Genomic DNA, 15,311 nt, shown 5'->3' with positions numbered 1-15,311 from the left:
TTAGAGTCAATGTGTCATCAATTATAATCTCTGGTTAAAATACAGAGAGCTATCTCGACATGTTTCAATTCCTAGAATTAGTATGGAACATTCATCAGGAGGTACATAGATGACCACGTAACCAAGTTAACAATAAAAGACAAATCTTAACAATGAGAATTTCGTAGCATCTGAAAAATAAAAACAAAAAGGGCAAGGAATGAGCTCATAAATAGCAATATGCTTTGCAAGGTTCAAAATACATGAACTATGGCATCAAAAAAGAGGGGACAAATACCTCCATTGATGCCTGTGGGTGCTCTCTACTGAAATCCTACTACCTTTCAGTTCATGTATTTTGAACCTTGCAAAGCATATTGCTATTTATGAGCTCATTCCTTGCCCTTTTTGTTTTTATTTTTCAGATGCTACGAAATTCTCATTGTTAAGATTTGTCTTTTATTGTTAACTTGGTTACGTGGTCATCTATGTACCTCCTGATGAATGTTCCATACTAATTCTAGGAATTGAAACATGTCGAGATAGCTCTCTGTATTTTAACCAGAGATTATAATTGATGACACATTGACTCTAACTGGTGTAGGGTACTATACCCTTGATTTGATATGTACCGTTTTGTGTTTTGTGTGTTTATTTTTGATACACTGGTAACTAGCTAGCCAAGCTTGTCACGTAACTTCTGTTCGAGTTTTTTTTTTGTTCATTCATTTGTTTGTCCTGTGGACCGCATTATTTAATTAGTTTTTACCTTTGTGACCTAATAAACTTGATATTTATCTTTTAACTGTGACTGGTCCCCTCGTGGTACTCCAATTCTGGGAGTTTTGTGTTTTTCTGGCATCTAGCTTTGTCTCACTCTATAATAATGGATTATTGTCCTCCCGGGCATAGACATAGTATACATTGCTAATTACCCTTAGCTTTTAGTATACCGGGCTTCCTCCTTTTATAAATAGCTCCTTGGACCTACCCGATTCCTTTGGGAAAGAAGCAATAATGGGTGCTTGAGCAGCCACGCCAACTGTGGTCGTCAGTGCAGCCGCCGCCGAAGCCGTAGGCTGTGCATGCAAAGACACTTGCAGCGGCAAGGTCGGCTTGATGACGGAGACCATGGCAGTCGCTAGACCCGCATTCGACAACATAGTGATGGTAGTCAACGGGATCGTCAACAAAGTGGATGTCGCTGATGGGAACGTGATCGTCGACGGGGTGGATGTTCTGGAAGACAAAGTAGTCATTGACGAAGTCTTGGTTGATGAAGGCATCGTCGACGGTGGATGAGAGCAACTACCCAAGGACGCATCCTTCGTATCCTTGTCCTAGGATGGCAATTTAAGCTTTGATGGGGTCAGGGACTTCCTCTTGGAAGGAGGACCCCTAAGTGGGAAGCTTACCCCGTTGATGTAGACTGAGACAGGAATGTGTCCTTCCCGAACTTGGTCCTGCAGCCGCAGCGACCCGAGAGGGATCCGTAGTATGATGGTAAAGCCTTCTTTTGGACCACCTGTGCAGGGGCGTCCTCAAAGAATCTCGACCTCTTCTCAGAGGGAGCATGCTCGTTGAACCGGCCGGTCCTGGATGAGGCATGACTCTGCCCGAAGGCTAGTCAGAGACCTTCCCCAACTTGGGCCACGCTGCCAACCTTCTTTAGCAGTCTTTTCTCGTTTTCCTTGAAAAACAAAGGCAAATCATGCATCCTTCCTCGTCACGATCTGGATGCAGGCAATATTAAGCACTTCAGGTGCCGATCCTCGACAGACATTGCAAAGTCCACAGTCCACATTTCACAAAGAGACTCCTCTTCTCTTCGGACAACATTTATATTATTATTATGGTTAAAATTGCATTTCTTGAACTACAGTTTCTTTCAGAATAAATACATCAAAGCTAGTATACAACTTGAAATCATGTGCACCAACGAGCAGTGCAAACTAATTTACTTTAAAATCAAACTGCACTGAATCTACAATAATTCCACACAAAATTGATTAAAAACAAAAGGAGTTTGGGCTCTTGAGGAAGAGACAGCAACTTTACAAGTTTGATGCAAACCCCTGCAGGAAGCCACAAATACACAGTCAGGCAATATAATGTTAGCCATCCTAATGACGCTTGGCAACGTTGATTGCTTTCCATTGTAGCACTCGAAAGCATGCAAAGTAAACAATTACATAGACTGTCAGGAGGGTTGTACGAGGACGTAGAATTATGTCTCCATGCACCAGTTCAGTACATTCTCCAATGTCACTACTATACCCCACCCGACGCACTCCCAAGGCAACAAAGGATACAACAAGCACCCATGGATGAGGGATTAGTTTTGTTATGGTAGACCTCTGACTTTTAGTTTAGGAAGAGGCAAATATTTAAGGATATTATTTTATTTTTCAGTAGACATCATTGCACCTTCCTACTTTGGCTCTCCAAAGAAAAATATTTAAACAATAAATAAGAATACCTCGGTGGCATTGATTTCATGTTGCTTTCCGGTTCCTCAAAGACGTTTGGACATGCATCCGGAGTAACTGATATGTAAGGGGCAGGTACAGATGTCGAACGTAGGTATCTCATCTCATCCTGGAAGAGGTTGTCATCCTGGTACCCAACAAGGTTCTCATGTTGTTGCCTGTATGATATGAAGAATATAGTCTAAGTATATATCAAGCTATAGAGAAACGAAGGTAAAGTAAGAACTAATAAATAAAGCAGAAACTCACAATAAATGGAATTAAATCTCTCTTTATCATGTCAAAACATTTAGGATTTTCAATGCAGATTTTTAAAGTAATTTATTACAATCCAGATTGCCTATTTTGTATCCTGAGGATCATCCCCTTGCTCAGCAGCAAAGTTATAGTATATAAAGAGGTGGTCTGGTAGAATGGGCAAAAAAAATGATTTTTACTTGCGGCCAAACTACAATGGTGGAATTCAAATGCAGGTACTCATTTCATGCAAAGTTAAGAATATAAAAACAGAACAAACCTAAGGATTATATTCACAGTAGGTTTGATAAATAAAATCTGGAATCTAACCAAGTATCATGTTACACATGCCTTGCAAATTCTTAAAAAAAAAGAAAAACACTTATTCGGCTGGTCGAGATCCTTTAGTGTACATGCTCTGTGTAAAGACAGGAAAGGGGTATCTGTACTTCTGCCCACTTTATGGTTTGGTTAGAGGCACAGAGCACCCCAGCCAAGGTTCTCTAATAGCAGCAATTGACAAGCAGCCAAGGCTGAGACTCAAGGGAGGTGATGCAGGCTGGTTTTTAGGTACAGTGAATCCCGAGGCTCCCCACAATGGAATGTCCACATACTATGTAAGTGATAACACAGTTCTTTTGTTAAAGGATATAAAGTCAGGTAGATATATACATATAAATAAACACTTTGTACTAGAAATCTAATCAGGTAACTTAATTTAATATATACAGTAATAACGCACCATCTTCTGACAGTTATGTTATGTGACTTTGCATTTATATAGCGCCTTATGTACCATTGGTATGATCAAGGCGCAGGTAGGTTGAACGCCCTCGGGAACCGTAGTTCAAGTCAGTAGAGAGAGAGAGAGAGAGTCATAAGGTGCGTGTGTGCACCGGATATGTGTGAAGCAGGTGTGGCACTCGTATGATAGCTGCTTCTTAGCAGTAGGTGTGGTGGTTGGGAGATCAGGAGTATGTGTTCGTTCTGGAAGGGTGATACCAAGCTGATTATGGCTGCGTTATGCCTGAGGAGAACGCCTAGGCTGGCGGGTGTGCAGCCAGCTGTGTTTAGTTAGGATGATGGGGAGTATGAGGCGGGTGTTGGTATGAGAACAGCTATACCTAATGTGTCATAGTATCGCTGTGTTCTAGTTGAGTGGTGGTGTATAGAGCAGAGCAACGTGGTGATGTGATATGATAGTTTTCAGTAGGTGCTTGAGATCGAGCGCACATCTGAGCCATTTATTCTATCTGTTTTATTCACTCAGTCTGTTCAGTCAGCTTTGTCTGTTCAACTTCATCCGTAGAGTGTGCGCCATCTGTAGTGACTACTCCATGCGTTCCATGCACTCCAGCCGTTCCATGCACTCCAGCCATTCAATGCACTCCAGCCATTCAATGCACAGTTATTAAAAAGCATTTACATTATTAGGCAAGGGTTAACCTCAAGCATTAATGTAGAATGGCAGATAACACCTAAAGCCTAGAGAGAATGCTTTCTTTAGTGTAAAAATGCAATACTGTGTGAGGATTCCCCCCCCCACCTGGGCAACCTGTAAGGAAAAGTTAAGGTATACTTTATGTTGTATATTACAGCCCAGTCCAAATATGTTCATTAGTAGTCTGCTTCTGTTTCTACAGATCCCCGCCCCACCCCAAAGTACCTGGGAAGTCACAGGAGAACAGGATCCAAGATGAATTTGGGACCCCTGGATAAATCATGAGGATGGAAGATGCTCTTCCTTGTCACAGTACCTTAGGTGCCTTAGAAGGTGAAGTGGCAGAGTTTCTCTACTTCACTTGGACAATGCCCTCGAGGATGGACCCCGCTTTGAAGGAGTCATCGCTGGGATGTTGGTGTCGAGCAGGAGAATGGAACCAAGCTAAGTCGGAAAGGCAGCAATGCAGCTTTATCACAGTGGTCCCCATTGTCAGGTTGCTACGCCGGCTGTGGATGTCCCATGAAGATTAAACTTTGTGAACCTCGACAAGACTTGGGTGAAGATAAGTCCCTTGTTGATCATCAATGACTTTCGATGGTGATGGGTATACACTGACAGAAGTAGGTGTCGGGTTTCAGTATTTCGCGGTTGGCCACCTATCGGTTCTCCGGTGCTGCAGCCGCAGCACGGATGACCGGATAGCATATGGTGATTTGGATGATGGCTGCAACATTGAAGGCCTCTATGCCGAATCCTTCGACAGAGAAGATGTGGAAGCCTTTGGCTTCAATGCTTCTCTTGTGGTCGACACTATCGACGCCACTTGAGTAGGCATCTCAGGAGGCTTCTGACTCAGGCTTTTGGGCGTGCGAGTCAGAGCCTTCAACGACTCCCTGCCGAGTTCATAAGGCACACTGCGCCAGTTAGCCTTCTTCAGCTCTTTCAAGGGACCTGGAGGGGCAGCCTTCGAGACAACGTCCATAATTTTTACATGGAACGCTTCTCAATCTGCTGCTGAGGCAGACTTGTCTGGAAAACATACCTTTGTTTTGTCGGCCCAGGAGTCAGATGAGGAAGAACAATGGCGTCTCTTCTTGGAGTTTCTTCGAGAAGACGAAGATGTAGAATGACACGAATCACTCCTTGACCGCGACCGCTTATAATGTTTCGAGCGTTTCTTAGGCCTTTGAGGTGACTCCCTTAAATTTCTATCATCAGAGGATTTCCCCTTAGTGGGAGTAGATGACATGGATTTAGACCACAATCAACCTGCGAGTTTAGACTTTGTCTCCTTCATGGAACTGCTAGTCATAGACTAACATGAACAACAGTGGTTGACTTTGTGCTCTTTACTGAGACACTGGGGGCATATCATGTGCTGATCTGTGATAAACAACTTTTATTCAAAGTCTGTACACATCTTGAAACCAGTCTTCGGAGTAGACATACTCAAAGAAACAGTACTACACAGTAGAAAAGAAATGCTGAGGCGAGTTGAACAGAGCGTGCTCTACACGTACAAAAATGGAAATGAAGCAAAGAGTGCTGTGTGTGCCATTTATACCAACGTCTATGTCACGTCCGAGTGTGGGGATGGAAGCCACCAAGAGACATTGACCCGAGGACACACAGCCCCCTCTGCTGTCGAAAAAGTTTCCAAAGCAGCAAGCAGGATATCGGTAGACCAAAGGCGAGTAATCTGTGGGAGGACCCAATCCATTAGAATACTATTTTTAGATGTTCCCCAGTGTTAGTTTGGAGTAGGACATTTTTTAGACCACCAGGGGATGCACTGTGGCTGCGTGTCCGCTCAGTTTGGCGTTGTTGGGGCCCATACCTCTGGACGTGATGGCATGGGTGGAATACATGGAGTCCGCTGCACCCCATGTCTTCAGTTACATCTTTCCTCATGCACTCTGCTGAGGAAATGCTTAACAAGGTTTACAAGACATCCGTATGCAGGGTAGATATTGAGGGCAACAAGTAATCTGTAGGAGGAAGGATATATCCATCAGAAAGAACAAAGTAAATTATTGTTCTAACGATAACCTGCCTCCCACAGATTCATCATCATGGAAAGACTCACAAAGCAGCATAGAACCTGTGGAAGGGAAGAGACAGAGAAATGACCTGTACCAGGACACACTGGAGTACCGTCTAATCAAAGCAAACATCCTGAACTGACTAGGAATTCCTTGACGAAGGTGTGCAAGAATGCCCATGTATCTGCCTGACAGATGTACAAAACAGAGATGTGCTTCAGTAAAGCACAGGTAACCGCTAGGTCTCAGGTAGAATGGGCTGTGGGACCTTCAAGCCATTCCTTTTCAGACAGATCAGAACACTCTGAAATGCGGAGGTCAATCCACTCGGGTATAGTATGTTTATCAACAGCCCTGACCAATCAAGCTCCAGTGTAACAAACAAAGAGCAGATCATCTATTCTGATGTGTCTAATTCAAGAGACATTGTATCAAAGAGCCCTCTTGGGGCCAAGACAGTGAAACATCACCTTCCCCGCTTCAGATGGATTAGGCGAAGATGGATTTTCTGCTACAAATGAAAGTCTAGCACTACATTAGGAAGGACGGTGTGACGAATTGAGGGAATTCGTCAGCCCCCCCCCCCATCCTCCCTTTGGCACTAGGAAGGAGTCTCCACTAAGCTTTACACCCACTAGGGGACCGGGAAAGCGGGATCGCACTAGGGGTGACCCCCCCCCCTTTAGAGGACAGGCCATCCCTAAAAAGGGGTGCTTGTTTTTCTCCCTTATCTCAGGAAACTGATCGATTTGAGGGTAATGTGGGAGGTAAACTGCATAATAACTTGCAACTTCCTACACGAACGGCTGGTATGGTTTCTGAACCCGTCCACATATAACAAGAGAGCAGAGGAACGGCCCACCTCCTGGTTGTGTGGAGGATAAAGACACAATGAGCATCACCTCATGGAAGGAGAGGAGCCAGTGGAGCTGCAGAGGCGGAGAGACATCATCCTAGAGGTGTGGCAAGGAGCAGGCAGGATATGCCCAGCATGGTGAATCGAGCCACAGTCAAGCCTGCCTGGCTCACAAGAGTCCCAAGCCTAGAGAACGCCAAAGCTGCGAGCTAGTGGCATAATGCAGAACCAACGCAAAAGCCTCACCAGAAGAGAGCAGGAATGCAATGCCAGTCCTGTAAGACGCTGAACGCTGGGAAGCAGCGCAAAGCGAAAAGTTAGGTCGGACTACTGGAATGCCGGTCAGGAGGAGCACTGCACAGGGAGAGGTGTGCTGTCGTTCCAGAGAACCGGGAAGAGGGTGGGAAGGCCCAGCCTGACCACAAGGCAGGGTGAGATAACAGAAACCCCTAGAAGGGGAGAGATCTAAGAAACCCCAGGGCAGGCAGAGAGGCCTGAAACAAGATATATGGAATGGAAACCCCAAGGCGGGCAGAGAGAATCCAGACCCCCAAGGCGGGCAGAGAGAATCCAGACCCCCAAGGCGGGCAGAGAGAATCCAGACCCCCAAGGAGGGGTGAGAGCAAACGACCCGACCCCGAGGTGGGGTGAGAGCGAACGACCCGACCCTGAGGTGGGGTGGGGTGAGAACAAGCGACCCGACCCCAAGGCAGGGTGAGAGCGAACGACCCGACCCCAAGGCAGGGTGAGAGCGAACGACCCGACCCCAAGGCGGTATGAGAGCAAGCTACCCGACCCCAAGGCGGAGTGAGAACGAGCAAGCCGACCCCAAGGCGGGGTGAGAGCGAGCAACCCGACCTCAAGGCGGGGTGAGAGCAAGCAACCCGACCTCAAGGAGGGGGTGAGAGCAAGCAACCCAAGGCGGGGTGAGAGCGAGCAACCCAAACCCAAGGTGGGGTGAGAGCGAGCAACCCAAACCCAAGGCGGGGTGAGAGCGAGCAACCCAAACCCAAGGCGGGGTGAGAGCGAGCAACCCAAACCCAAGGTGGGGTGAGAGCAATCCGACCCCAAGGCGGGGACAACACCAAGGCGGAGACACCAAGGCTGACCAGACCCCAAGGAGGCGTAACAGGAATCCGACCCAAAGGAGGGAGAAAGAGGAATCTGACCCCAAGGAGGGAGAAAGAGGATTCTGACCCCAAGGAGGGAGAAAGAGGAATCTGACCCCAAGGAGGGAGAAAGAGGAATCTGACCCCAAGGAGGGAGAAAGAGGAATCTGACCCCAAGGAGGGAGAAAGAGGAATCTGACCCCAAGGAGGGAGAAAGAGACATCTGACCCCAAGGAGGGAGAAAGAGGACTCTGACCCCAAGGAGGGAGAAAGAGGACTCTGACCCCAAGGAGGGAGAAAGAGGACTCTGACCCCGACAGGCTGAAAGAAATCACGCCCCAAAGTGGGCTGGGCACCAAACACCAAGCTGGGGTGAGAAACCCCAGGGAGGGATAAAACCTAGGAGATAATTCACTGGAGAGAGTATCACAATATTTGTTGGTGGGGAGATTAAGGAGACTTCCTGGTGAAGACTTAAGAACCTGGCGGTTGCCAATGATAGACAAAAACCAGAGACTGAGACAAAGTTCCTGACCAAACAAGGAGAACAACACACGACTTATCCAGTTAATATCCTTTCTACTGGATTCCTCACCTTACATATATCCACAGCCTACTTTGCCATCTCGGAAGAATTTGACAGCAGAGAGCACTATGTGACATCGAGTCAATGTCCCTCGAGGGTGACCATTCTCGCGTCCATACCGGGACATCGATAATAGTAAAAATGGCATGCACTGCGCCTGCTGCCTCAGTTCTTCGTTTTTCCCTTTCTGCACAGCTGACTTAAGGATTAAATAACCTGCATTGGTTGAAAGAGAATAAAATGAAAAAACGCACTCAAAATCAGAGGGGTAGGCTGGGAGGGTGATGAGGAATCCATAGGAGGAACATCCCATGGAAGGAAAATGACCATGGATAAGTAATTTCTTCTTCTAATGGATTGTGTCCTCCCATGAATTGCTCATCTTAGATAGACTCTGATAGCGGTTTTGTAGATGAGTTGGGAGAAGTGGAATCTTTGTATAATGTTCTGCTTATTGATTGATATTGTACAGAACTACTCTTCCAAATCGAGCGTCCACGCCTGACAGAGTGTCCAAGCAGTAATGGTTTGAGAAAGTGCGGAGTGAGGACCAAGTTGCAGCATTCCAAATGTCCTGAACTGGAACACCTCTTTGGAGAGCCAAAGTAGTTGCCACTACTGGAATGGGCTCTTCGATTTTCAGGGACATCTTTTCCTGCAATGGAGTAGTACTCCGAAATGCATAGGATAATCCAACGCGGTAAAGTTTGTTTGGTCAAGGCTTGGCCTAGCAAGTCTATAGCCAGATTAACCAATAAACAATTGGCCATTTTGCCTGATATTTGCCATCCTAGAAACGTAGAAGCTAAGAGCCCTTCTCAAGTGAAGACTTTGTAACCTCTCTTCATCCTAAGAAGGTTGAGGTGGTGGATAAAAAACTGGTAAAGTTATCTTCTGTGTCAGATGGAATTCAGACACCACCTTGGGAAGGAAGGAGGGAGGGAGGGACGAACCCTCAAAATTACTTTTTCTATGGAGAATATAGTAAAAAGTGGTTCACATTAAAAGGCTTGCAGCTCACTCACTCTGCGAGCAAAAGTGATGGCTACCAAAAAGATGGGTTCCAGGGTTAATAACCTGAGAGGTCAAGAATGGAGATGTTCAACTGGAGCTCCCATTAAAAATGTTAGTACCAGGGTCAAATCCTGGGGCGTCTGCAGAAAAGCGACCAGTGGAAAAGTGTCATTCGCTTGAGGAATTGGATGACAATCAGCATCTTAAAGTAAGAGTTTTGTGCTGGTGTACATTTAAAAATGGATGACGCCGCCAGGTATATCTTGACGGGAGTAACCTGCAGTCCCTGATGGGCTAGGTGCGGAAAAAAAAAAAAAGTACTGCAGGTGCATTGCAAGTGAAAGGATCAATATCTTCAGCTCTACACCAGCTGCAATACTTATTCCAACGGCAGTGGTATACTGAACTTCTGGCCAAAATCAATACCTCATTGCAACTTCTGGGAGGCCTCAATCGTCACAGCTTAACCCTTTCAGAGTTCAGGCATGAAGGTTCAGAGTTCTGGTTCCTGGGTGAAGAAGACGGCTTCCATTTTGCGAGAGTAGGTCAACTCTAGGGGGACGACGGAATGAAGATCGGATGGACATGTCTTGAAGGTCCGGGTACCACGTCCTCCTGGCCCAATCCAGAGAATTCAGGATTGTGGACTTTCTGAACTTCCTCAACCTCCTGATGACATGAGGAACGATGGGGACTGGTGGGAATGCATACAGGAGTGGATATTCTCTACTCACTACAAAAGCGTCCCGCAGAGCTCGTCTCTGAGGAAATTCCCTGGCACAGAAGAGGTTACTTTTCCTGTTGATACTGGACGTGAACACATCTAATTGAAGGGTTCCCCAAAGGAGCGAAGATCTCTAAAAGAACTTCCTGAGCCAACTCCCACTCGTGGGAGATCGTGCTCTGCCTGCTCAGAGTGTCTGTTGTCGTATTCTCTTCTCTGGCTAGGCGAACAGCCGACAGTTTTGTAGAGCCCCAAACCAGAGCAGCATTGTCTCCCTGTACAGTGGTAGTGACCCTGCACCTCCTCTTTTGTTGAGGTAATGCATGTCCACACTATTGGCCGTCATTATAAAGGCGTTTTTCCCCTGTATGGAAGGCAAAACTGCCATCAGCGCCAGTCTGATCGCCCTCAGCTTTTGCTAGTTTATGTGTAGTCTTGATTCTGATGATGACCAAATTCAGTGGGTCATGAGATCGCTCATGTAAGCTCCCCATCCCGTGAGGGAAGAATCTGTAAGTACTGTTATTTCCGGGCCAGGGTTGACAAAAAGGTTCCCCTATCATCACATTGTCCTTGCAGGATCACCACAGGAAATCCTGTGCGACCTTAATATGGACCTGAAGAAGGCCGTTCATTCTGCCCAAGAATTGTGGTCATTGAGAACTGTGAGCACCCTGAAGGGGATTTCATCCTTAGGTGGGCTTCTGGCACCAGGCAAAAGCAGGATGTCATGAGGCCAAGCAACCTCAGAAAGTGGAATGCTGGTAGTAACAAGATTTCAGAATGCCCAACATCTATCTGCAAGATATGTTGAGCTCTCAACCAGGAGGCAAAACATTCCCCAAGAAAGAGTCCAGGACCACACCAATTAATTGAAGCTTTTGGGAAGGTGTCACCTGGGACTTCTTGATGTTGAGGTAGAAGCCCAGTTTGTGGAGAGGGTGGAAGGTGTTGTCGAGATGTTCCAGAGCCTGTTCGGGAGACCAAGCTCTGATCAGCCAATCGTCTAGGTAGGGAAAGACGTGAATCCCTCCCCACCTCAGATTTGCTGCCACCTCAGCCATCAACTTTGTGAAGACCCTTTGGCTGGCGGTGAGCCCTTAAGGCAGTACTCAAAACTGATATTGAGAACTGCTGATGGCGAACATCAGGTACTTTGTGCTTCGGATGTATAGGCACATTAAAGTAAGCATCCTGAAGATCGAGTGACACAATCCAATCCTAGAGCTGAAGGGCCGGGAGAAGCTGCAAAAGAGAGACCATCTGGAATCTGTCCTTCCTGAGAAACTTGTTCAAGCGTCTTAGGTCAATATGGGGCACAGTCCTCCATCCTTCTTGGGAACCAGATTAGGTTGAGTACTAACCCTGGTATTGTTCTGCTACAGGTACCCTTTTCCACAGCACCTTTCTCCAAGAGGGAAAGAATCTCCTGTAGAAGGAGCGAATTTGGTTTCCGAAGCGATTGCTCGGTCGGGGGACAATCTGGGGGACTTTGGAGAAGTAGGAGACAGTACCCTTGGGCCACTGTCTGTAGTGGTCATGCATCTGAAGCAATGCAATGCCATTCTTACAAATGCTGGGTCAACCTGCCTCCCAGCGGTGAGCTGTGAGCAAAAGTGCTAAGAGAGGTACTGTGGCAGAGGGTAGTGAGGAGGTGGCTGCCTGGGCAGTTTTTCTCCATGGCCTATGGGGGCACGTGTGAACGTCATTTGCCCTCTGTAGGCTGCTTGACTTCTTCAACCTTTGGCCAAAATGAGTAGTAATGAAAGGAACGCCCTCCGCAACCCTGTGTAGCCAGGTGTTGCTGTTGAGTCTGACGGACACCAGCCTTAGAAATTTGTAGTTTTTCCAAGCTCCGGGAGTCTGGATTGGACGTCTATGGAAACACAAATGTGCTTATTACTGCACTCAAGTCCATAAGCCGGCCGACGCAGATTGACGCATCAAGGCCTGACTGAACGGACTGGCAGGAACCCTCCTTGCCATCACTTATGAGATTGTTAAAACCTTCTCATCTTGCCATCAGGATTGTTTTCTGCTGCCTGAGAAATTACATTCCATATCGTATATGTGTATTTTGCCAGAACACAAGATGCATTAATGGCGTTAAGTGCCATTCTTCTAGCAGAGAATACCCTCTTTACCAGTGCATTGCACCTCTTACCGTCCCTATCAGAGGGGATGGTCAAATAAGGTGCAACCTTTGAGGTGAAGTAGCCGCAAGTACCACCAAACTCTTTGATGTAGGGTGTCTGGAGAGGAAGTCAGGGTCAACAGAGGAAGGCCAGGACTTCTTCACCAACAGGAGTGGTGTCTGCTTTCTGCCAATTTTGTAAAATGGGAATTTAAGTGCTGTTACACCCGATGCTGGTCAGGCGAAGAGTCAGAGGACGAAGAACGATGGTGTGGTTTATTACCTTTCTTCTTAGATGGGGCCTTCCCATGATTCACAGGTTCAAAATTCACAAAGAGTTTAGATGTCTTCTGAAAATCCTTTGTGTGTGCCACAAAGCTTCAAGGCACAAGCAACGTCCAACGAATGCAACATCCTGTCCGCCGTGGTAGAAGGGTTCAGGAAGAAGACTGGCAGAAACAAAGGCTTGTTGTGGAGGAATTCTGAAGGAACCATCGGCATTAAGGTGGGATGGGTCCACAGCACAACCCTCGTAGTGTGGAAGTACGGCTACTTGCAGGAGAGGGTCTGGATCTCCCTGATCTGCCTGACCGAATGTGATGGCCACTAGGAAAGCTGTCTTCTATGAGAAAAACTTCAAAGGTGCTTGATGCATCGGTTCAAAAGGGGCCCCCATGAGCTTAGTCAAAATCACATTGAGCTCCGAAGCTGAAGCCATCACTGGTGGAGAAGTCCACAAGAGGCCTTTGAGGAAATCTTTGTCGAGCCTGTGTGACAACAGGGAAGGCCGACCAGGCGTCCTCATGTAACAAGGTATGGCAGCGTGATACACCTCAGAGGCGTGAGCAAGGCCAGCCTCAGCCAGCAAAAGCAGATACGGAAGGAACTGTGGAGCTGTGATCTAAAGAGGCGTAATCTGAGTCCTGCACCACACTGAAGTGTTTCCACTTGTGTCCGTAACAAGACAGCGTAGAAGAAGCTCTTGCTTTTGACAGGATCTTTTTGCATTCAAGCAGCAGAGGAAATTACCAAATTCTAGGGCTGCAGGAGGCGGGCTGTGAGGCTCCAAGACGCTGGGTCATTATGTAGAATCAAACCATTTTCTATCGAGGGAAGATCGGGATGTGGAGGCAGCCGAACGGACGGGGCCACTGACAGAGCAGATCCGTGTCCCAGATCTGCCGAGGCACCGGCTGCACAATGAGGATCACCCTGTAATGGCAACCTCTGAGTGTGAAAACAAAATCAAAATATTGAGGCTGAGTACACCAAAAGGAAATACACCGAACACGGGTTACAAAGGAACATACAAAGATCTTTATTTTAAACTGAACAGTGTTCCAAGAAAAGGACCAATAGCGATCGGCCCTCAGTACAACACAACGAACTCCAGCGTGGTTCAGTGTGCTTAGTGAGAGACGCTGTACATTAGAATTCGTTGCTCTTTTATACCATTTCCTCTAATACATTACTGATCTAGGGTTCATTCCGAGTTCGCACCACTATATGCATAGGGATTGCCTTTAATACATTCGCCAACAAGCCTACACGGTAACAGTGTATTTTAGGATTTCTCATAAAGGTCTTCTCAAACATTAATACAATGTAGTTAAACAAGTGTTCTTAGTTCAGTATTTGGATACATTGTTCTTAACATATGCTCGTGGATTAGTTTCATTGCACGAGTAATCCTTTACACACAGGTCAGTGAAGGACAAGGTCTCAGTTCACGACCCCAACAAGTGGCCTGCAGGCAAGTTAAATATTAATTACACACAGAGGTCAAGACGGCCATGTTGTATTTCGAAATTACATCCTCCACCATTTTAACTCACAGGGTGACTTTACAGAGAGAACCTAAAATGGCGGACTGACCTAAAATGGCGGCCTACATTGATTCTAAGGTCAGGACCTTGCAACATTGATTTCTTCGCAAGTGGCTTACAAGCAGCTTGGCGTAGGCTAATATACATATATTCGTTGCAATAGGAGGTACAATATAATTTCCCGTTTGACAAACCCTCCTTTTGGCCTATGTCAAGTGCTAAACTACTTCGGATCTCTTTGCAAAGAACTCCATGCATCATCGTCCATGCACCCTGAATCGCTGTCAGAAATATCTATCTATTGCCATCAGATCATTTGCTAAAATTTCCTTTAACAGGAGTTTTTATCCGGGGCATATACTTTATGTCCTATCGTACCTATCGCTTGTGCGCAACATCCCCCTAGCATCGAACATATACTAAGTAGACACTGGATACAACAACAAAGGAACAACAGAATTCCCAAAATGATCAGTAGGACTGAAAGTACCTTCCAACCCCAAGATCGCAAGAAGTGTCACGACCCTCGCCCAAAACTCCTTCTGGCAAACCCATTGGCCAGGTGGAGTCAGGACTCGGGCCTCTAGAGCCTGGCATCCTCTTCAAAAGCCCTCATGGGGCCAGTCCTGGCGCCTTCGGCGCCAGGCTCATACACCATGAAAAACAATGTGCTTGGGAACTACTTTATTGTATTGTCAGCCAACATGGAGGCATCCACATAGCTTGGTTCCTAAGAACCAAGCTATGCGGTCTAGTGTTTTGGGTGTGGCAGCCTAGGGACTACTTTATCTGGACTATTTTGTTGGGGCTATTTAACCCACACCCAAGCAAGACAACACGCTTCGCGTTACTTTGCAGCTTGCAACATGAC

General features: G+C 46.6%; 1 protein-coding gene across 12 annotated transcripts in view; it reads right to left on the bottom strand.

Annotated features, from left to right (window-relative positions):
• MYCBP2 (MYC binding protein 2) overlaps positions 1-15,311 on the bottom strand; it is a 3,160,061-nt gene that overhangs the window by 731,645 nt on the left and 2,413,105 nt on the right. For all 12 annotated transcript variants that reach the window (XM_069639721.1, XM_069639717.1, XM_069639718.1 and 9 more), the window contains one exon: positions 2,459-2,626. In XM_069639721.1, the coding sequence (XP_069495822.1) occupies positions 2,459-2,626 (168 nt within the window). The remainder of the gene's footprint in view (positions 1-2,458; positions 2,627-15,311) is intronic.

The sequence above is a fragment of the Ambystoma mexicanum genome, chromosome 7q (genome assembly GCF_040938575.1).
Source record: "Ambystoma mexicanum isolate Mex_15411 chromosome 7q, UKY_AmexF1_1, whole genome shotgun sequence".
Lineage (NCBI taxonomy): Eukaryota > Metazoa > Chordata > Amphibia > Caudata > Ambystomatidae > Ambystoma > Ambystoma mexicanum.
This window is presented reverse-complemented; position numbering and strand designations above follow the sequence as displayed.